Source organism: Drosophila navojoa, chromosome 4, assembly GCF_054131105.1.
Source record: "Drosophila navojoa isolate 15081-1374.11 chromosome 4, UAZ_NAV_1.0, whole genome shotgun sequence".
Lineage (NCBI taxonomy): Eukaryota > Metazoa > Arthropoda > Insecta > Diptera > Drosophilidae > Drosophila > Drosophila navojoa.
The window spans coordinates 8,595,735-8,616,186 of record NC_142892.1 but is presented as its reverse complement, the minus strand read 5'-3'; the positions used below and the strand labels follow the sequence as shown (position 1 = coordinate 8,616,186).

At 42.4% G+C, this 20,452-nt stretch overlaps 6 protein-coding genes across 9 annotated transcripts; 4 read left to right on the top strand and 2 right to left on the bottom strand.

Annotated features, from left to right (window-relative positions):
- Positions 1 to 1,637: 1,637 nt before the first annotated feature.
- Rev1 (Rev1 DNA directed polymerase) lies at positions 1,638 to 5,375 on the bottom strand. The gene is made up of 6 exons (XM_018100751.3): positions 5,223 to 5,375; positions 4,043 to 5,167; positions 3,791 to 3,987; positions 3,449 to 3,728; positions 2,962 to 3,385; positions 1,638 to 2,906 (listed from the first exon to the last, which is right to left on the bottom strand). Exons 1-6 carry the CDS (start codon positions 5,256 to 5,258, stop codon positions 1,798 to 1,800), a joined length of 3,171 nt encoding a protein of 1,056 aa, XP_017956240.1. The 5' UTR covers positions 5,259 to 5,375; the 3' UTR covers positions 1,638 to 1,797.
- Positions 5,376 to 5,391: 16 nt separating this feature from the next.
- On the top strand, positions 5,392 to 6,456 carry MED30 (Mediator complex subunit 30). The gene has a single exon (XM_018100782.3). The coding sequence runs from the start codon at positions 5,481 to 5,483 to the stop codon at positions 6,429 to 6,431; it is 951 nt and encodes a 316-aa protein (XP_017956271.1). The 5' UTR covers positions 5,392 to 5,480; the 3' UTR covers positions 6,432 to 6,456.
- A 97-nt stretch (positions 6,457 to 6,553) lies between these two features.
- LOC108651259 (tax1-binding protein 3 homolog) lies at positions 6,554 to 7,484 on the top strand. The gene is made up of 3 exons (XM_018100793.3): positions 6,554 to 6,729; positions 6,913 to 7,041; positions 7,102 to 7,484. Exons 1-3 carry the CDS (start codon positions 6,676 to 6,678, stop codon positions 7,288 to 7,290), a joined length of 372 nt encoding a protein of 123 aa, XP_017956282.1. The 5' UTR covers positions 6,554 to 6,675; the 3' UTR covers positions 7,291 to 7,484.
- Positions 7,485 to 8,164: 680 nt separating this feature from the next.
- On the bottom strand, positions 8,165 to 10,726 carry Gale (UDP-galactose 4'-epimerase). The gene is made up of 5 exons (XM_018100780.3): positions 10,186 to 10,726; positions 10,101 to 10,152; positions 9,663 to 9,958; positions 9,053 to 9,343; positions 8,165 to 8,987 (listed from the first exon to the last, which is right to left on the bottom strand). The coding sequence occupies exons 3-5, from the start codon at positions 9,903 to 9,905 to the stop codon at positions 8,466 to 8,468; spliced, it is 1,056 nt and encodes a 351-aa protein (XP_017956269.1). The 5' UTR covers positions 9,906 to 9,958; positions 10,101 to 10,152; positions 10,186 to 10,726; the 3' UTR covers positions 8,165 to 8,465.
- A 74-nt stretch (positions 10,727 to 10,800) lies between these two features.
- LOC108651254 (putative Golgi apparatus membrane protein-like protein CG5021) lies at positions 10,801 to 12,041 on the top strand. 4 transcript variants are annotated; one of them, XM_018100788.3, is made up of 4 exons: positions 10,801 to 10,946; positions 11,097 to 11,179; positions 11,243 to 11,477; positions 11,545 to 12,041. In XM_018100788.3, the coding sequence occupies exons 1-4, from the start codon at positions 10,932 to 10,934 to the stop codon at positions 11,857 to 11,859; spliced, it is 648 nt and encodes a 215-aa protein (XP_017956277.1). In that variant the 5' UTR covers positions 10,801 to 10,931; the 3' UTR covers positions 11,860 to 12,041. The 4 variants fall into 4 exon arrangements, with proteins under 4 accessions (XP_017956277.1, XP_017956275.1, XP_017956276.1 ...); XM_018100786.3 differs by having other exon boundaries at positions 11,530 to 12,041; XM_018100787.3 differs by having other exon boundaries at positions 10,801 to 10,955.
- Positions 12,042 to 12,234: 193 nt separating this feature from the next.
- On the top strand, positions 12,235 to 17,031 carry Ciz1 (Ciz1 zinc finger protein). The gene is made up of 8 exons (XM_018100771.3): positions 12,235 to 12,418; positions 12,605 to 12,905; positions 12,971 to 13,018; positions 13,840 to 14,270; positions 14,800 to 15,484; positions 15,543 to 15,866; positions 15,923 to 16,566; positions 16,627 to 17,031. Exons 2-8 carry the CDS (start codon positions 12,609 to 12,611, stop codon positions 16,946 to 16,948), a joined length of 2,751 nt encoding a protein of 916 aa, XP_017956260.1. The 5' UTR covers positions 12,235 to 12,418; positions 12,605 to 12,608; the 3' UTR covers positions 16,949 to 17,031.
- Positions 17,032 to 20,452: the final 3,421 nt, after the last annotated feature.

Sequence of the window (20,452 nt, the reverse complement as noted above, 5' to 3'; positions counted from 1 at the left end):
CCAAGTCTGCCAAGACAGCCTCCCATTATCAACATGCTCAGGCTGATGTTGTTGCTTCAATCCCGCTGCTTATTGTTGCTGCTGCTGCTGTTGCTGCTGCTGACTGTGCCTTATGCATATTTACATGTTGGCCAAGCCTTGCCCAGGCTGTTTGGCAGTGATCTTGTCGGAACGAGTGCCACGTCTGATTGGGTTGACAGTTTCCAGCGGCTTTTCCAGCTACTGTTAGTCAGCGCATCGTGGGAAAAGCTAAGCAAAGCGAATCTGCACAGAAGCAATTGAATTGATTTAGTTAAAGGCTTGCGAATGGGCCGATTAGAAAGGGAAACCCCCGTATATAAGATAAATAACACTTTATGTGTCAAGTATAGGAAGTGTTGCATATATTAAATATGTATGTGAATGTCTACAATCTAATACTTTTCGATTACTTGTGCCTAGGGCACATTTACTGAATCTTCCTCCCTCTCTATCTCTCTTTCTGTCTGCTTAATTATGTTTGTCTTTAATTATTTACTTCTCTCTCATTCTCCTCCCTCTAATTAATTCATTTACTGGCCTCTCCTGATCACTTATGACTTCATATTCGCTTTTCCCTGCGACTTTGACAAACTCCTGTGTTAGTTAAAAAATAATGTAGATAAACTCTCTTTGCTATCTATTACAAGTTGCACAGGAAACTTGGTTCGATTCGATTAGCCGCATGCGTACATCCGCGGCATCGGCATCGGCATCGTTGACAAATCATGTTGGCAACTGTTTGGCGCTGCCAACAAGTCTATCAAAACTTGACAACATTTGCATCTGGCTGCAGGTTTGCTGGCTGAGGCAAGATCATATTTATGCGTGTAAAACCAGACAAGAGACCGGCTACTGTTCGAGGCTGTTGCTGTGGCTGGGAGTCGGCGCTGTGTGTGGAAACGGCGACAGGATGCATAAAATTTATGAAACAACGACGCCTTTTGCGCACATAATTAAATCAGACAAAGCGCAGCTCATGTAAATCCAGGGGAAACTGGCCCAGCCCAGCCCACAGAGAAGCAACTCAACCGGATGCGGCGCAAGAAATGCAGCTTGACTATTTTTAATTACCACTGTCAGTGGCAAAAAGGCAACAACAGCTGCTGCTGCTGCTGCTGCGGCTGCCGCCGTACTCAATCTGTGATGCATCTGTGTGGGGTTGCTGCTGGCACTAGCACTGGCTCTATAATTGTTATAGTTTGTCAAGCGGGGCTGGAGCTTGGAGCTTGGAGCTGGGATTGAGATTCGAGGCTGGTCTCAGGCATGCGAATCAATTACATATTGCTGCCGCGGCCGCTGCTGCTGCTACTGCTGCTGGCGGCAGTCGTTGGCGATTAACTGCAGTGACTCTACCTGTTCGACGACGCTTTCATTAAAGTGCAAATTATGACTTGCCAGTTCCGCCAGGTGTTGGCCTGGCCTATTTGTCTTTAGCCGGCTCAGACTCAGCCGACTGCCAAGCCGCCCTTTTGTATAGTTAAGTTATCAACGCCATCGTCGCCATTGTCCGATTATTACCGCTTGCTGCTTTTACGACATTAATTACCGCTCTTCGGACTTGAGAGATTTATAAATAAATTTACGGGCTAGCAATAAAAGCAACTGGCGCTAACAGCTTTTGGTTTAGTCATGCTTTACAAACATATATATATATATTCAGTATACTTAAAAAAATAAAAACATCAATAATACTTTGTTAACAAGTCGATTATTTAACTTAAGTGGCGCACTCAATACCACAGCTAAGGAACATTTGTACTTTGGGTCATTCCCCACTTAGGCACACTTGTAGCAATCGATTGCCTCTGTGAAGTAGATGTGACAATCCATCGACTCGTGCACTTTCTCCTGGACGTTCGACTCGATCTCATTGTAAGCCATGTGCCATTCACAGCTGCTGGCGCGTTTGGCCTTAATGAGACGGCACAAGTACTTCATAACCTCGTAAACTTTCTCCATTTGGCTCTCTTCCACCAGAGAACTAATGTTGATGTACATAAGGTCAACATCAGCAGATTTGGGCACCTCCTCCGAAGACACCCAGGTGGCTAGCATACTTTTATAATCGGGATGTAAAAATACATTCAACTCGTTCGCAGATTCCGCTTTTGCAGTAGCAGGCGGGGTGGGTGGAGCTTTCAGTAGTGTATTATTGGATGCAAGGAACTGCATGATGGCGGGATGCATATGCTGCGGCAGCTCCTGTACGTAATCAGCCACAATTTGGTCAGCACGACAAGCGCGCGCCTTCTGCTTGGCCAGCGCCGCACTTGAAGTTGAAGGCCTTAAATCGCTTTCATTTAATAAACTTGCATTGGAGCGTGCAGTACGCATCGAGGACGGCCACGGTGGAGGCGATGGTGTGCGTGAGCTCGAGTGTGAGCGTGATTTCCTTTTCTTATTGGTCCGTTGCTTATGCTTGTCGATTTGGTCGCCCTTTGCGTCACGCATCTCTCCCGTGGACATACGCAAATATTCCTCCGGATAACAGAGTATGTCACGCCGTATCTCTTCCGGCAGCTGAGCCAGAACATCTGCATCGAACTGCGAAACTGCTGGCACAGCACCACCATTGGATATTATTGACTCTCCTATAGGAACGGTCTGAAAGCCCGTTGACTTCTTCGATGTAGCGGCACTCTTCAGCATGCTTAAGACATTTACTTCGGGTGGCTTTGGTTTTTTATCTACTGTCTGCTTACGTGTTTCTGCATTTTTTTGCACAATTTTTACGCTTTCATTACGAGTTTTTGGTAATTCGATAGAATCATTTGAGTTCTTGTTTGTTGCAGCATTCTTTAACATGTTGAGAACATTCACACCGATCGGCTTCTCTTTATTCACCACTGGAGCCGTACTTGATTCTGATACGTTAGGCAATTTTTCTAGATTGACAAACAATATCAATATGAGCACAAATGACATAAGGTAATGGCTTACCCTGTTTCTTTTCAGATAACTTAGAAAACATGTTCTTGATGACATTCTCCTTTTTTATTTCGGTAGCATCCTCCAGTCTGTTTAAATGAATGCCAATTCCACGCAGTTCTTGTGGTGGAATGCCGGACTCCTTCATAAGCTTTAGCACGTGGAAGGTAATAACATCTACATCGTTAGTGCTTTCCTTGAGCAGATAAGATTTTGTCTGATTATCGCAGACGCCATGTCCCATAAACTTGGATGTTTCAACAGGCGCCTCGGCAGCGCGCACCATCAGCTTCAACGTAATCGATTTAGCTTTACGCTTGATCTCCATCAAACGATTGTGCACCTCGACGCTTAGCTGTTGCAAAAATTTCTCTAGCTCCTCGAACTTGGTAAAACGTATGCCATAGTTGACCTCAGCCGACACAGACTTGCGTTGCTAAAATAAAATCTCTTTTTTTTTTTTTTAACTAGTCAGAGGTTGTTTGCATTTAAGTCTCACTTGTTCGTAGACTAAGGGACGATGATCAATGCCGTGACAGTTCTGGTGCAATGTTAGTGCCATCTTTTTGCCCAGCAGCATTTCTAGACGCGCCAGTGAACTCAATTGAACATCGCCGCAAGTCTTAAAGCCCGCCTGATTGAGTTTGTAGGTCATGCTGTTACCCACACCGGGCAAAGTGTCCAGTACAAAGCTGGCCATATACTCGGCAGCATCATCAGGATCTAGCAGATGCTCTCCATTCGGCTTGGCCAACTTGGTAGCCATGCGAGCTAAAAGTCTGTCAATGTATACAAATATTAATTATCAAATACTTGAGTGAGTTTTTCAGTTTAAGTATACTTATTCTCGCCCACGCCCGCAGAGCAAGGGCAGCCAGTTATTTTGCGCACTTCCTCGCGTAGATATGTAACAAAAGTCATAACATCGACTTGCAGTTCCTGCAGCAAGTCTGTGAGGTCAACAAACATTTCATCACAGCTAACAGCTTCGATGTTCAGCGTGTACTGGGCTACAGTATTATACAGGGCGAAGGCGACCTGGTAATGAAATAGATCAGTACAATGAATCTTTAAAGGCATCTTAAACTACTACCTCACGATAGCCCTCAAAGTCGTAGGGAATGGTTTTCAGGTCGGGGCACAGCTTGAGTGCCTGACCAACAAACATGCCATTCTTGATGCCCTTTTCGCGCGCCTCGTAGCTGCAGGATGCGATTTCCGATAGCGACATCTTCTTATCAAAGCCATAGCGCACCTTGTCCGCACGAACGCTGTCGTGCTGCCGATGCTCGAAACGTTGGGCAAACAGATCCTGTTCCACCTTGCGATCTGCTTGAGGATGAACAGGTACATCTGTAGCTGCACTGCCGCCTTTGGAGTGTGTTACAGCGATCGGCTTGCCTCGCAGCTCTGGATGTTTGCGCAATCCCACAGACACGAAAAAACAATCCATATCAATGTGCATCACATAACGCTTGGGTGTTTTCGGTTGAGGAATGATTTGCTGATTTTCACTTAGTTGTTTACGCAGTTCGTCCCGTTTAGCGAACGGTTTGTTGCCATGGGCCTGTCGCAGTTCGCAGATATATTGCTTGAAACCGGAGCCAAGCGTCGCAATATGATGCAAACGCGAGTTTTTATAGAACTCGCCCAGGAATGCCGGATCGACGGCAGTACGAGCACTGTTGCTGGTAGTATTTGTTGTAGTGGACACATTTGCATTCGTAATTGATTTTTTGTCTGGCGAAGTGACAGACACAACCTGCTGTAGCTCTTTGAGTTTGCCACCAAGTGTATTCTCCAATGATCCCGCTTCCTCCGACACATTGGAATCATTGTTCATCCCTTTGAAAAAATTTAGGCACGGTTGTGTTGTTTTCTGATTGGTATACAACAGGTACGGCTTATAGTCCAAAATGCGCATCTGTTCAACACAATCGACGACCCATTGGGCCCTTATTATTCGGTTGGTGTCCATTTCACGAACTTTAACATCCGGTAAATTAGACGCTATGACAAAACTCGTCTCCGATTTTTTATAGTGATGAAATGTCCCACCATATACCATCATAATGCGCTTGAGCTCATCAGCTGATGGACTGACTTTCCCATTTACAAATATTGAAATGCCATTAAAAAGATTAGACTTGCGAAATGGAGCGCTGGCTGCCGTGAATTGCTCCTCAAGCTTTGCTTTTTTTGCTTCAAAGTAGCCGCCCTGTGAAAGTGACATACATTACTATTTCTCATTTCGTTTATTTTGCCTTATTTACCCAGTCAGCAAATCCATTGTCTTCATCGCGTGCCATCGCTGCTCGTTGCCAATATCAATAAGCCAACAATTTAAATTCCTTTAGAATCAGATTCAACCTGGCCGATAAATATCTGCGACAAACACAAAAAGTCGATATCCACTCGAGCTGTTGTTAATCGATATTTCCACGTGTGGCAACTCTTTCACGATTAGTGTTGAAAAATAGCGGCCTATATTTGGTATTTGTAACCGGGTTTTTACTTTAGTTGCTGTTAAAATGTGGAAATATGGACAAAATCAGTTGAACCAAGGTGCATCTGGTGGAGGCGGACCGAATATGATGCCTATGGGTGGATTTATGCAAGGAGGTGGTGGTATGCATATGTCGCCGCAACAACAACAACAGCACCAAATGAACCAAATGATGGGAGGCGGCGGACCCAGCGGACCAGGTGGAATGCAAATGAATCCGAATGCTGGCCCCGGAAATGGACCAGCTGGTTTAATGCAAGGCATGGGAATGTCCCCGCAACACCAGATGCAGCAGCAGCATCAAATGATGCAGGGTGGCGTTGGCGTTCCAATGTCAAATATGCCGCAACAGCAATCAAATGTAATGCAGCAGCAGATGATGGGTCCACAGCAAGGAGTGGGAATGGGTGGTGGTGGTGGTGTTGGCCCACAGCAACAACAACCCAATATACCACAGCAACAACAACACAATCCAGGTACAGGTGCAGCCGGCGGAGGTGGTGGAAACAATATGTTGGCAATTTCTCAACCAAATCCCCATAAAGAAATCAACATTGTCCAACTGTCGCGGCTGGGCCAGGAGACAGTGCAAGACATTGCTTCGCGCTTCCAAGAGGTTTTCTCAGCTCTAAAGAACATACAACCTACTTCGCATAGAGACAACAATACTGAGAAAAAGGTTCAAGAGTATTTTCGTACTATCCGATTGCTTTTCAAACGTGTGCGCATCATCTATGAGAAATGCAATGATGCCGGCATGGACTACATGAACGTCGAAACCTTAATACCCTACAAGGATGAGCCGGATCCCCGCATAGAGCCATCGCAATGTGATGAATATCGCAAAGTGCTGCAGGAGAACCAGGAACTAATCGAAACTGTAAAACTAAAAAATCGTCAATTACGAGAGATTATTGATAGGACGCGTATAATAATATGGGAAATTAATACGATGTTAGCTATGCGGCGTTCCTAAATTTAAATAAATGTATTAAATTAATTCTAAACACTTGTTTATTTATTTAAATGGGTTTAAAATTACAAAAAGAAAATAGAGATTGATTTCGGTCTTTACCAACACTGCCTATTTGTGATGCAGTAGAGAATAGGCAGTTTGTGTTTGTACGCGACGACAGCGACTTTTCTCTTTTAAGCTGAACAATAATAAAGATTCATTTTTCGTTTTCATTGATCCGAGTATTTATTAAAACTGCAGCAAAATGGCGAAAATGGCATTTCAGCATCAGGCCGGAACGGCTATGGAATGTTTAAGCGTGAGTTTTAATAGTGAGATACACACACGCACACATTGACATATAGAAATAGCGTTCTTCCTGTATACACATAGATGTGTATGTGTGTGAATCGTGTACATGAAATTAGGTCGCGTTTTGTAGAAATTAATCATAAACAAACTTTCACATTGTTCGGTTATTATAATTCCGGATTCTTATTAGATACCCATAACGCTGCATAAGGAAAAGGATTACGACCAGGAAGGCAGAGAGATACTGAAGTGTGGCTTTAAAATTGGTGGTGGTATAGATCAAGACTACAAGAAAAGTCCGCAAGGGTACACAGACTATGTATGAATTATCTATTTTATATATTTCCGAATTAAATCTAATACATGTACATTTATGCAGGGCATCTACGTGACAGAGGTGCACGAAGGTAGCCCAGCTGCACGGGCCGGTCTACGCATACATGACAAAATACTGCAATGCAACGGCTACGACTTCACAATGGTCACCCATAAAAAGGCAGTTAGCTATATAAGGAAGAACCCCATACTTAACATGCTGGTGGCACGCAAGGGCGTCACATCCACATAATTTAATGGGCTGGTATCCAAACTTAAGACATCTACTATCTAGTACTTCACTGCCTCTCATTGATACGGATCTCTAACGAGCGCTCTCTTGAAAACTACTTAAATACTTATATATATTTAAGCAGACATACTTATTTAACTTTAACATTATGCATATCGCGCGCACCTATATATATATATATATATATATATATATATATATAGAGCCATATATATAACAAAACGTTTAGATGCATATGTGAATGTAGCACGTAGAAAAGCTTTTTGTTAAATTGATTTTCCTTGTCTCGGTTTAAGTTGATAGATAAAAAATCACCATATTAGGTTGTTATACGATTGCCAAGAAACCGTGTAAAGAAATTGCCAAAACAGAAATGTCACATGCTACAAACAATATAGAAAACACATAAGCCATATCCCAGGTTCAACGAGGGGCCGATTTCTAGGCCTAAGTTCAAGTGTATAAAGTAAAGTTGTCATCTAAATTCTCACCCACATATTGAATAGGGAACCATACTCGTAAATATAAACAATTTTCTACTTTTATACATCAATCCAGATATATTCATACATACAGACGTATGTATGCAAGCAACAAGCAACAGCTCGAAAACAATCAGCAGCATTCCAAAAACAAAACGCATAGTTCTCGAAAACTAATTATTTCATAATTGTGATAAATGCCGTTATTTGTGCAGGTGTGTTTTTTTTATAAATATGTATAAATACACATTTATTAAGTATTTTTAAAATCCGTTTTTAAATGTTTAATTGCATTGAATAAATGTTCGCCTCTAAAAAACAAAACCCTGTTTTTACATTTGACCTTGAAACTCGCATTACGAATGAAGATAACGAGTCATTATAAAATGCCATTAGGTGCACATTGTTGATTTTCATAAAAGTTACTTTGGGTTTACGTGCACAGAGACACATATTAGTTTATTTAATTTTGTAACATTTTGCACTTAAAATTTGACAAAACAAATCATAAACAACTAATCGTACGCAAGCATTTTGCTAATTAGAATAATTACAAATATTTGAAGTTACAGGAGCGGTCGAGGAACTTGTAGATAACATAACAGAACAGCAGAGAGAACGTGGCACGCGGACAGAGCGACTTGCCACGCAGCGGGGGCAAGAACACATCGATATGAAACACGCTAACAAAAACTACTTCTGGGCATAGCCATTGGGATTCTGACTCTGCCAGCGCCAAGTGTCCTCGCACATTTTGTCAATGCCACGCGTCGCCTTCCAGCCCAGAGCTTGTTCAGCTAATTTGGCATCTGCGTAGCATGTGGCCACGTCGCCTGAACGCCGATCGACTAGCTCGTAGGTCACCTTCTGGCCGGAAGCACGTTCGAAAGCATGCACCAGCTCCAGCACAGAGCAGCCAACGCCAGTGCCCAGATTGTACGCAAAGAATCCCGTTTCAGCAATGTTGCGCAGCTTGTCTAAGGCCTTCACATGACCTTCAGCCAGATCAACAATGTGTATGTAGTCACGCACACCAGTGCCGTCCTTGGTGGGAAAATCGCTGCCATAGACGCTAAGCTTTGGACGACGACCCACAGCCACCTGGGCAATATAGGGCATCAGATTATTGGGCTCACCATTGGGATCTTCACCAATGCGACCGCTTATGTGTGCGCCCACGGGATTGAAGTAGCGCAACGAAACAACGGCCCAACGCTGTCAATTCAAAATTAAAATGATTAGTGTCACAGTGGAACTCGTAAGGTAAAGATTGGACACACCTTGTCTGATTTGCACAGGTCCTTAAGTATCTCCTCTGTGAAATATTTGGTCTTTCCATAAGGGGATGTGCAATTCCCCGTTGGGTGCTCCTCAGTAACCGGTAAGAACTTAGGTTCGCCGTAGACGGTAGCGCTCGAGCTGTACACGAATTTAAACACATTGTTGTCAGCCATGGCCTCCAGCAGGACATTGGTGCCCGTCATGTTGTTGTGGTAGTATTGCAGAGGAATGCGGCAGGATTCGCCCACAGCCTTTAGTGCCGCAAAGTGGGCAACCATGTCGATCTTGTGCTACAAATATAACAAGTAGCTAATGTTTAGCAAACAATAACAGTTGTGTTTAGATAATAGATGCATCTATTGCAACGTCAATATTGACGTCGTTGCCAGCGCAGCGAGTTATGTGACCGAGGTCACGACAATGCGCTCGTTGGCGAGGGCGCGTCAGAAGTATGCGGCAGCTGCGTAAACAACAGTTGAAAGCTGATAGCGTCAGCAATTATGATAAGAAAGATCGAGTGTTTGCGTACAGAAAAGTGCCACATATATCCAGCAATCAAGCACATTTTGTCAATTTGCTGACGTGCCACTGGGCTCTGGTTGAACTTACCTCTTGGAACACCGATCGCACTTGCTCGCGATCTGTGATGTCCACGCGATAGAAGTGAATCTTCTTGCCGGTTATCTCTTGTACACGACTCAAGGCCTCTGGCAGCTTGGACGCTCCGCCACTATACGCATTGCAAAGATTATCCACGCATATGACATTGTAGCCAGCATTCAACATTTCCAGCACTGTGTGCGACCCGATGTAGCCCGCACCGCCAGTGACTAAGACAGTGGGTGGTGCCATATTTTTCGAACGGTACGCTGCAACCTTCTACTTACGACTGCTGCTTTGGATCTCTGGAAAGTGAAAATTGGGTTAAGCTAAGCGAAATTCTTATTGACGTCACCAAAATTCTCTACGCACTCACATACAGAGAGATGTAAAGAGTTCTGGTTAACGGTGCTTGCCAACGTGTGTGTGTGTTTGTTTGGCACTCACCTCAGTACACGTTAATTACTTGGCTGACTAGCTGACTGAATCACTTGGCTAGCTGGCTAATACACACACGTCGCTTCTGCGCTACCCTTGAAACCGAATGTATTATTGTTTTGTTTAAAACACACACGCACCAGACATGCGCTGATGCTGATTTTGTTGCTACTAATGATGATGGAGCTTGGAGCTGTTTAAAGATCGCTGACCTCTCTCTCTCTCTCTCTCGCTTGACCGAGCGCTTCTTCAATTTTATGTTGTGTTATCGTAACTCGTTTCGTGCACTTGTCGCGTCGTGTTCGCACGTTCATTCATTCATTTGCAGGCGTCCTTCTAATTTAAGCACTTGGCGATTCCCGAACGTCTGTTTTACTGGGCGGTTTGCTTGCAACTAATTTCTGTTGTGATGTGCGCTTTTAACTTATATTTCCGCTCCCATTTGTTTGGCTTATCAGCTTGTGTTTTTTATCAATGTGAGCGTACGTGCTGAGCGCTAAGTTAACTTCAACTGCTGACCGCCATTGGTTTTATATTTCTCCCGCTTTACATTCCTCACTATCATGCATATTTATGCCACAATTAAGTCAAGTGCAGGATGAAAACAAGGAGAGGAAACTCGCGCTCAGAAGACCGCTCTCCGCTCTATTATCAGCAGAAGGTAAACAATTATGACGTTGGCGTTGCCACACTTGCACTGCAAGCAATCGATAACTTATCGATAGTCTGCCAATTTGCGATACACATTATACGCAGGCAGCAAGTAAAGAGAATATGCATTAAATTATTATCAAGCCATTTTTTATTTAAATTGGTAAAAAGTTAGTCAAGCCATAAACAATGGCATCTGCAACGGTAAGAAATGTATGTATGCCACACTAACAAATAAAGAGCAGGAGTTTGCACGTCAAATGCAACTAATACCAGCCAGCGTTAAAACAACAGCAACAAATTTTATCTGTGACTAAACAGCAAACAAACACTAACTAGATTTTGTATGCATAGGTGCCGCTATTGGACGATGATACGATACCGTTTGGCGAGGAAGATGAAATGCGCGATCCCAGCAGAGCGTCCCAGAAATACACGTAAGCAGTAAACCGATTGAAGAAATGTATGTATGTGTTGCACTCACCTGTGTCTTTTTCTAGACATCCGTACGTCACCTTCTTCCATCTGTTCTTCCGCGGTGCAGCGATCGTCATTTACATGTTCTGTGGCTGGTTTAGTGACTCCTTCATCACCAGTTTCGTATTCGTTGTGCTTTTTCTATCCGCTGACTTCTGGACTGTGAAGAATATTTCTGGGAGACTTTTAGTAGGGCTACGTTGGTGGAACTACGTTGATGACGATGGCAAATCGCATTGGGTGTTTGAGTCAAGAAACGTGAGTGCATCAACAGTACTTGATTGCTATCGGTATGATAAGTGTAACACAGTCTCCTTCCTATCAGAGCCGAATCAACAAACATGAGCAGCGCATTTTCTGGCTGGGCTTAATACTCTGTCCCTTCTTTTGGGGTCTATTCTTTTTGATGGCCCTATTCGGACTGAAGTTCAAGTGGCTGCTACTAGTCATGATTGCCATTGCCCTGAATGCCGCAAATCTCTATGGCTATGTCAAGTGCAACTATGGCGCTAATAAAGATTTAAATAGCGCAGCAACGGACTTTATGAAGACACAGCTGTTCAAAAATGCGTTCGACATTATGACGAAGCCCAATACAGCAGCTCCGCCGACTAATGTGCGCCCAACAGGAGTTGTGTGAGATCTTGAATGCAAGCCAGGCACCTTGCCAACATTTGCTGTGGCGCATTCCAAAGAGTATTTAGTTTTATGCTGACATATTCGGTCGTCTCTGTGTAACATATGTAAAACTTAATTTAGCAATAACTTTTCTTACAATTACGCTGCTTTTTATTGAGTAAAGAACATATGCATGTACTGAAATCTCACTCAATATAATATCAAATGCATCGTTGAGACCCGCAAAATAAATGGGAGTAAAAGACATTCAACATATAAGGCGCTATTTAAAATTGTATGGAAACAACAAAAGGTCTGGTATTTTACGTTTATTACGTATTTGGTCACATTGATTTTTTGAGGATGCCAACTTGCTCCTATTTTGCTGTCAATTTTTGGGGTATACCTCGATTATTTCATTGCACATCACTAAAATATTAGCCATTGTCGGAAAATTTTCTTGTGTGTACGGCTTGCTAACAGTTAGAAAATATAAGCCTTAAAATAATTGCAATCTTAGTGAAAAAGCAATCACAACCAAGAACATCAAGTTTGTTCTTTCCAATAAATTAATATAAAAGGTAAGCGCAGCGTTATTTCAAAGTATTTTTCGCGAAATATGTTGGTAGAAATATTGATTTTTTTTTGCCGCTGTCAAAGCCGGTCCCAGATGCAAGGTGGAAACAGGGTGCTTCAGTAGGCAAAAGAAAGCTAGACTGTGGGCGTCTTTTGGTTCATTTTGTGCGTGCTTGTGTTTATTTTTATAGCAAAATGCGTGGTCGCGGCAACTATATTCCACGTGGAGGCGGAACTATGCGCGGTGGTGGCGGTTATTACAACAACCGCAATTCCAGCAATTACGTGAACACGCGTACGCAAGGAAACTATCGTCCCAACAACGGAAGATATGAGAACAACTATCATCACAACAATCGGTACAGTGGTGGAAACAATAACAACTCCAACAATGACCACTACGATAATCGGAACCGCGATAAGTTTAACAACCATCATAACTCTAGCACCGGCGGACGCTATGACTCAGGCTCTTCCCACAAGCGTAGCTATGTAAGTTGTGATTAATACATTAAAATCTCAGTTCTAACATGAAATTCTATGTCTGGGTATAACAGGATTCCTCACGCGATCGTGGTGATGACCGGAAACGTCCACGTCAAGACGTAAGTTCATATAAGACTTAACCAAACATTAATGTGCCCTAAAAAGAAAAGTAAAATCCAAAAATTTTAGGTTTCTTAAAGATATTTGTGTATATATGTACAGCTGTCATTGTCTGTGTAATTTTAATGAGTTTCCAAATATTTATAGCGCTATTTATGAAGGTTTAACGCCGGATGGAAAAGCACACACGTAAATGGTAGTGCTCTCAAAGTAGTCAGATTAAAAGACTTTGAGAACGAAAGAACTCAATTTGTATTGCATATATATTATACATTATAAATAGCAGCAGCAACAGCAGCAGCTACGCATTATAGCAAAGATTTTGCCACAGAGATCAAGATATATGTAATAATGCATATATTATACAGCCACGGCTGAGATTGAACTTGAACCGCGAATGAGACCGTGTGTCTATATCTCATGTATTTATATTTTAATGCCTGAACAATCAGACAATTTCTCCGTTCCAAGCAACAGATATATATCTATATACCTATAAATATATATACATTCGATATGTATATTTGTATCAATCCATCTAAAATAGCTAAAAATATAAGGTTTGTTCAACATGCTACTACTACTACTACTACTACACACACTTGCTGCCAGGATAATGATTATTGCATTTGAGATAACCCAATTTATATATATAAATAACTATATACAAATATATATATATATATATATAGTAATTCTTTATCATCCACAAATCAAGAAATTTCTATGTATATCTCTATATGTATTCGAATATCAAATCAAAAAAAAAAAAAAAAAACAATGCTCCTCTACACTCCTTCCTACTCATCAATCGTCATAGGATTACCGTCGCACTTCGTCGTCAAATGATCACAACGATCGCCCATCGTCTTCATCGCAGAATATGGGTTCGTCCTCGTCCAGTTACCATCAACGGAACAGCACCGTCGGTGGTGGTGGTGGCGGTAGCTCAAGCTCGTATAGGCCACGAGATGATTCTGGCAGCCAGCGGCATCAGCGTGATTCATCGATGGGTCCGCCAAAGCGGCCGCTGTTGCGCAGTGTTGCCGGCACAAGTTATATATCACGGCCGCGGGGCTCAATGTCCATACGCGGCGGCATGATTCGCAGCAACATGCGCGGCGTTGGCACCATGAGGATTGTGCGTCCGCGCCTCAACGAATCGAATGATTTGCGCACCATGCGCCGTCAGCTGCTCTATGCGCAGCAGAAAGATCGCGCTCGTCTGCTCAAGATACAACAGTTGAAAAGGTAATTAGACAAAAAGTTAAACAAACAAAACAAAAAGTGAAAAAAAGATAAAGTCGTATATATATTTAAAAAAAATCCTATAAAGAAGTCGAAGCTGATGATAGTTTAAAGTATGCCATGTGCCAATGAAGTGCGAAAAGAGCATCTGATACATTTGGCTATATGTGTAATATGAACACTCTATATCAATATAAATAATATGCCATATTTGAGTGTGTGTTGAAAACTATTATTGGCTAAATTCACAAATTGAAAGGGGTTTTAAAACCATTATTCTATCGAGATACTAGAAAGAGAGATTCGAGATCTTGTAAAGTGTATAAACATGTAGAGAATCAAATTAAGATAACCAACGACACCCGACACTATGTAACAAAGTATTTTGTTAGCTTACATCTTAATTGTGTACGAGTACTTACCACATCAATTTGCATTTATGCCTTGCCCCCTCACCACAAAACAAAAACCAAAACTAAAAAAAAAAAAAAACAACAACAAACAAAAATTCAATTCGAATTCCCATGTATAGCTCGTTGCGGCGCCAACGCCAGGCAGTGAACAGCAGCGATAACTCTAGCGACGACAATGATGACTCTGAAAACGCTGACAAGGGGGACGATTCTGATAAAAAGAAGATCAAAAGCAATGAAGATGGTGGCGAAGAAGACGAAGACGACAATAAAGCTGGCGCTGATGGAGAAGAGAAGAAGAGCGAAACGACTAAAAAGTCGCCAAGCAAGAAACGTAGCAGCAAAACGGCAACTGAAGATGCCGAGGGCAAGTCACATGATGACAAGGATAAGGACGATGGCGATAACCAGGAGCAAGATGATAACAATGACGCGGAGAAGAAAAAAACCAAAGTTAGCACCGATGATGATGATGATGCTCATGAAGAGGCTGGTAAGGGCAAGACCGATGAGTCCGGTGACAATGCCGATAAGCCCAAAGAAAAGGGTAAATCCACGGGCACTGCTGAAAAGTCAACAGGTAAGAAAAAAGAGAAAGACGGCGATGACAAGGACTCCAAGTCAAAGAAGTCGTCGTCCAGCAAGAAGGAACGCTCATCGCGCAAGGACAAAGACGAGAGCGATGACGATCGCAAAGAGCGTCGTACAACCTCTCGTCATCGTGACGATGAACACAATTTGCGCAAGCGCACTTTCATTAAACTGACCTGCGTGCACTGCCGCATCAAGTGCGTTACCTTCAAGGTGAGTAGAGATGGATTTGCATCATCACTATAGATACTTATTTAGATATATTCCGCAGGAATATCACTATCACTTGAACTCACGCACACACAAGAATTCGATGCGTACCGTTGCATTACGTCAGCGCGCAGACTTGCAGCGCATGCGCGCCCGTCAACGCACCACACAGCGTGAAATCGAGGAGAACAGCAAGGAAGAGTACGAGTCTCGTTATTGTCGTCTGTGCCGTTTGGCTTATCGTCAGCCGAAGAATCTGCATCAAGCCTCAGAGCATCACAAGACGATCAAGAAGTTCCTGATGCCATACTGTGGCTCCTGTCACTTGGCATTTAAGAACGCTATGCTTTATGAAAACCATCGCTGCTCGTTGGAGCACATACGAGTAGGTGTTAACAAGCAGTATATCGTAATTAAACTAATAATCATTTGTTCTTGCAGAATAAAGCCCGCAATGATGAGTCTGGCTCGGAGGACAGCGTTGATGAGCGTGAAATTGATTTGAACAAATTCCTTACCGTTGATTCGGTAGGCGAGATCGATGACGATGCCATGGATGCTGATGTTGATGCAATGCTGCTTGAGGCTGAAACCGCGCAGAAGAGCGCTGACGAGGAGACTCGCAAACGTGGCCTGATTGGCCTGGATTTCATCAAGGCTGTTGAGACCTATTACTGCGAATTGTGCAATCATTATTCGCCCAAGCAAGGCGATGAAACCTTAGAAACATACTCAAAGAAGCATTGCTTGCAGCATTTGCATATTAAGAACTATCTGCGCCATAAAGAAGAGACAGAAAAGAAGTCTAAATCGGACGAAGGCGAAGATGATGATCCAGAGGTCGATGAGGAGGGTAATAAGGTACACAAGGACACTGACGAAGCTGAAGCAGAAGAAGATATTGAGAGGGATGTCAAGGATGATGATGAAGAATTCGAGGGGGAAGATGGTGATGAATCGCAAGATGATAAACTATGGGAGGAGGTTGACAAGGATTTGGGTGATCTGTTGGCGGAAGTCAAACCAATGGGTCAAGAAGAAGAGGAGGAGGAAGATGAATCTGTACTGAATATTGACATTGAAAGGTGACGTGAAATTAGTTTTGATTAATTATTTTTACTAATAATTATATTAAACAATTACAGTGAAAAGAACAAGCTGAAGGATGTCAAAGATGAATCAAATGGCTCCATCACAGACGACGCTGCAAAGGAAACAAAACCAGCTGCTAAGACAGCAGACAAAAAGCCTGCTGCTGCTACTACTGCTGTAACAACACCAACAAAATCGGCAACTGCCGCTAAGTCGGAGTCGACCACAGTTAAGAAAGCAACGCCCAAAGTGGCCGTGACTAAGGCCAACCGACCCGGCCCGGCCTCGAAGAAACGTCAGGTGTTGGTTAGCCTGAAACGCACTTCAGCAGCAGCTATCAAGGCGGCCACCAACTCAGCAGCTGACTCCAAGTGAGCACGATCTGTCCACCATTAATACACACCAACAGACACACACGGATAACTGCAGTGATTTATTTGCTGTATAATAAAAAAAAAAATACATTTGAAATTTAACTTTCACATGCAACTGCAGACAACAATGTGCAGCAAACGTTTAATAACCTTTTAGTTTTTGAAAATCTAACTAAACAAACCGAACCACCTGTGCAGCATGTGGAGCACACTTTTTATGTACCTTTCGCGTCATGTGGCAGCGGCGGTAGCAACCTTTCTAAACTGTAAAGCGACCAAACAATGAGCCAGCCGAAAATGTGCTCCAGCTGCCAATTGCAGGGCAGCTATTACAGAGAGTGTGTAAGCGGAATGGTAGTTGTTTAATTTGATTAAGTGGATTTTTTCGATTTCGGTGCCGCCTATTTATCAGATGTATTTATTAACCTTGTGGACGAGACAAGCAGAGACTCCGAGCTGCCGGTTTTTATTTCCGCAACGAGACAATGGCAAGACGGTGGCAATGGCAACTGAAAGGAAAATACATTTCATTTCATTTCATAATTTTCGCTAAAATTAACTTTCACTGCATGTCACGTAGGATTGTGGACTGTGGCTGCCAGATGTGGCAACAACATGTCTTTTGCATGTGCCACATTACACAATGTGCCACTTAATATGCGTTAATATTACGGGGGGCGCCTCTCTCAGTCAGCGGTTGCGGTTTATGCAGCTTCCTTTTTATTAAATCAGACAATGTCAAGTTTTTTTTTTGTTTGATTTGATTATTGCAGCGCGCTGCATTTTTTCGATGCTTGATATGCTGTCCACTTGGTTGACTGCCGAAGCTGTGTCGTTAATCCCTGACAATCTTTCATTCGGCGCTTTGGTGAATTGCATTTCAAGCTGTCGCGAGATTTATGCGCGCATTGTTCTGTGCCACAAATCCGGTTTTTCGATTCGTTTGTTGCCGGCTTCAGCTTCGGCTTTAGTGCTATTAACATTTAATCTGTGGCTCCAACTTGTTTATTTTTTGTTTTCTTGCCTTTTGGTGCTTCTATTAAGAAATTTCGACGGCTTTTTTGTCGATCTTCCTGTTGCGAGCAGCTCGCTTAAAAAATAAACTTTTTTTTTTGCACTTTGCCACATTTTAAATGCCAAGGTAGCGTCTCATGTTAGTTGAAGCAGGTTTGCTAGACTGCAAAAAAGTTTTTTGTTAATGCCAGCGCCAACGCACTAATGGTGTAAATATGCTGTTAAGTTACGCATTTACCGCTGGGCATTGGCATTTCTCATGTGTGTGTAGCTAGATTGCTGTTGAATTAAATCATTTGGCGACTTCATTGAAATGTCATTTTACAGCGCTTGCATGTCTTAAGACATTATTATTATTTTTTTTTTTTGTGCGGGTGCGTGCCTAATTGCTGGTTTTTAAACAAATGCTTTGTTTTGCACATTTTCACATCGTTAAGTATACGTGTGTTGTTTTGTTTATTGTTTATTTCTATTTTTGTGTCTTGTTGATTTCTAGTCTTTTCTTCTCTTGTAAAGAGCCTTGGCACTCAAAAGCTGGAATTTGCATACATTTACGTGTGTATTCAAAATGATATCTGTTGTCCAAAATGCTGGTAATGATTTGATTGTACGATCTCAACGGTTTTGTAACGCAAGGTCTTAACTTTTTTTCTCATTGTCTATATTTTTTTTCTGTATTTAAATGAATGAAATTTAGCTGCAAGTTAAACGACTGCATAAGTATTGATAACAATTCGTAACGTCATCTAAGCCTATCCCAGTTTAGTTTAAAGCTGAGCCTATGCTTACACAACTGTGCATGTACTTGAAGTGCATATGTATGCATGTAATTAATTTGTACATGTCCATTCTTATTGCAATGCCTAATGCCCAACTGTAATGTGTGAACATTTCACACGACTCTTTGGCAGCCTTGTGATTGATCAAGCAGCATTTAAGGCACGTTAATGCCTAAGAACTTAATTGCTGTGCGACCACAGACACCGACACAACCACAGGCACAGGCACAGTCACAGTCACAGTTAAAACCAGGGCCAGCTGACCCGAGGTTTGGGAAATCCTCAGTGATACTTGCTGCATTCACTTGTACCAAATACAGTGGCACACGGTTGATTTTTTTTTTTTTTTTTTTTTTGCTCTTTCCGCATCAGTTTGATTTGGACTTGCATAAATATATTACATCAGACAGGCAGATAGCAATTATTTTTTTTTTGGCACGCAATTTAAAGAGAGCATGGGCTGTGGATGTAGTTGTAGATTTTTGCATAGATACCGCAAGGGCGTTGCCGGTGCGAATAAATAGTACTACTGCAAGATCTAATTAAAGCCAAACAGGTGCAGCTGCATCTGGGAAAGATGCAGCCAGCACAACTTGCACATACACACGTTTGCATGTATGTACATATGTATATCTATGCTATTTTGTTTGTCATATTTTTGCATGCTTCATTCATTCTTCTCACGCCCAAAATGTAAATAAAGTCGTCGGCGTCGGCGTCAGCGTCGCTGTCGTCAAAGGCAGCCGCCAGGTGAGGCTTATGGGGGCTTACCTATTGCTAATGCTAAGCCAAAGACGAGTTTACATGCCTCGCTAGTTGCCGCTGTCAGCAGCTGAGTCTTTGTAGTGTGAAAATCTTTTTCTTTTTCTCTCTGTTGCTTGTTTTCTATGATTATATTATTCGACACATACACACATATGTATTTATTTTTTGTTAATATTTATTGTTTAAAGGTTTTTTGTGCTAAACTCGCTATTTGGGCTGCATTTGCTTTCAGCCAAGTTAATGCAACGCTTTTCTGATTTCTTTTTATTGAAGTTAGAGTCACAGATTTATTGTGCAATCAGACTTAAGTGAAGCAACACTTAACTCTTTTATTTTTAGGCACACACGTAGCATGTTAATAGCTTCACCTGTGCCTTTATTTTCTTTCTATGCCCTCTGACATTTTATGAGCTGATTGCACAGGCACCAAAAATCATAATCATAAATTTATGCAAGGTCGCTGGCAACATGCGGAGATCGAGCTGGCGCTGGAAATGCAAGCCATGGAAGCATGTCTATCAGCTGTCTGCCCACATTAGCTCATTATCGAATGATGCGGATTGGGTGCATTAAATGCTGACTGTTTCTGATTTTAATGGGCTTCCACATTATGAGTGCAGAGTGAAAATCAACCTGCCAAGCGTGCAGCACTTAAAGCTTAAGTACATAAATTTATCACACGGACCCGGCTGCGTTTAATGGAAACACTTGGCCAAAACGAAAAACCAGGAAAACGCAAATCATATAACAATGCGGGCCAAAAAAAAGTCCGACCAAAAATGATCTTTTATGGCCCCGGCGACCCACACAACATGTAATGCCAATCGCAATTGTCTACAGTTGACTGGACTCTACGCTCATTAGCAAATTATAAGCATAGCGAGCGAGAGTGTGCCTCGTGTGTGTGTGTGATTATGTATGTGTGTGTCAGTGTGGTCCACGCTTCA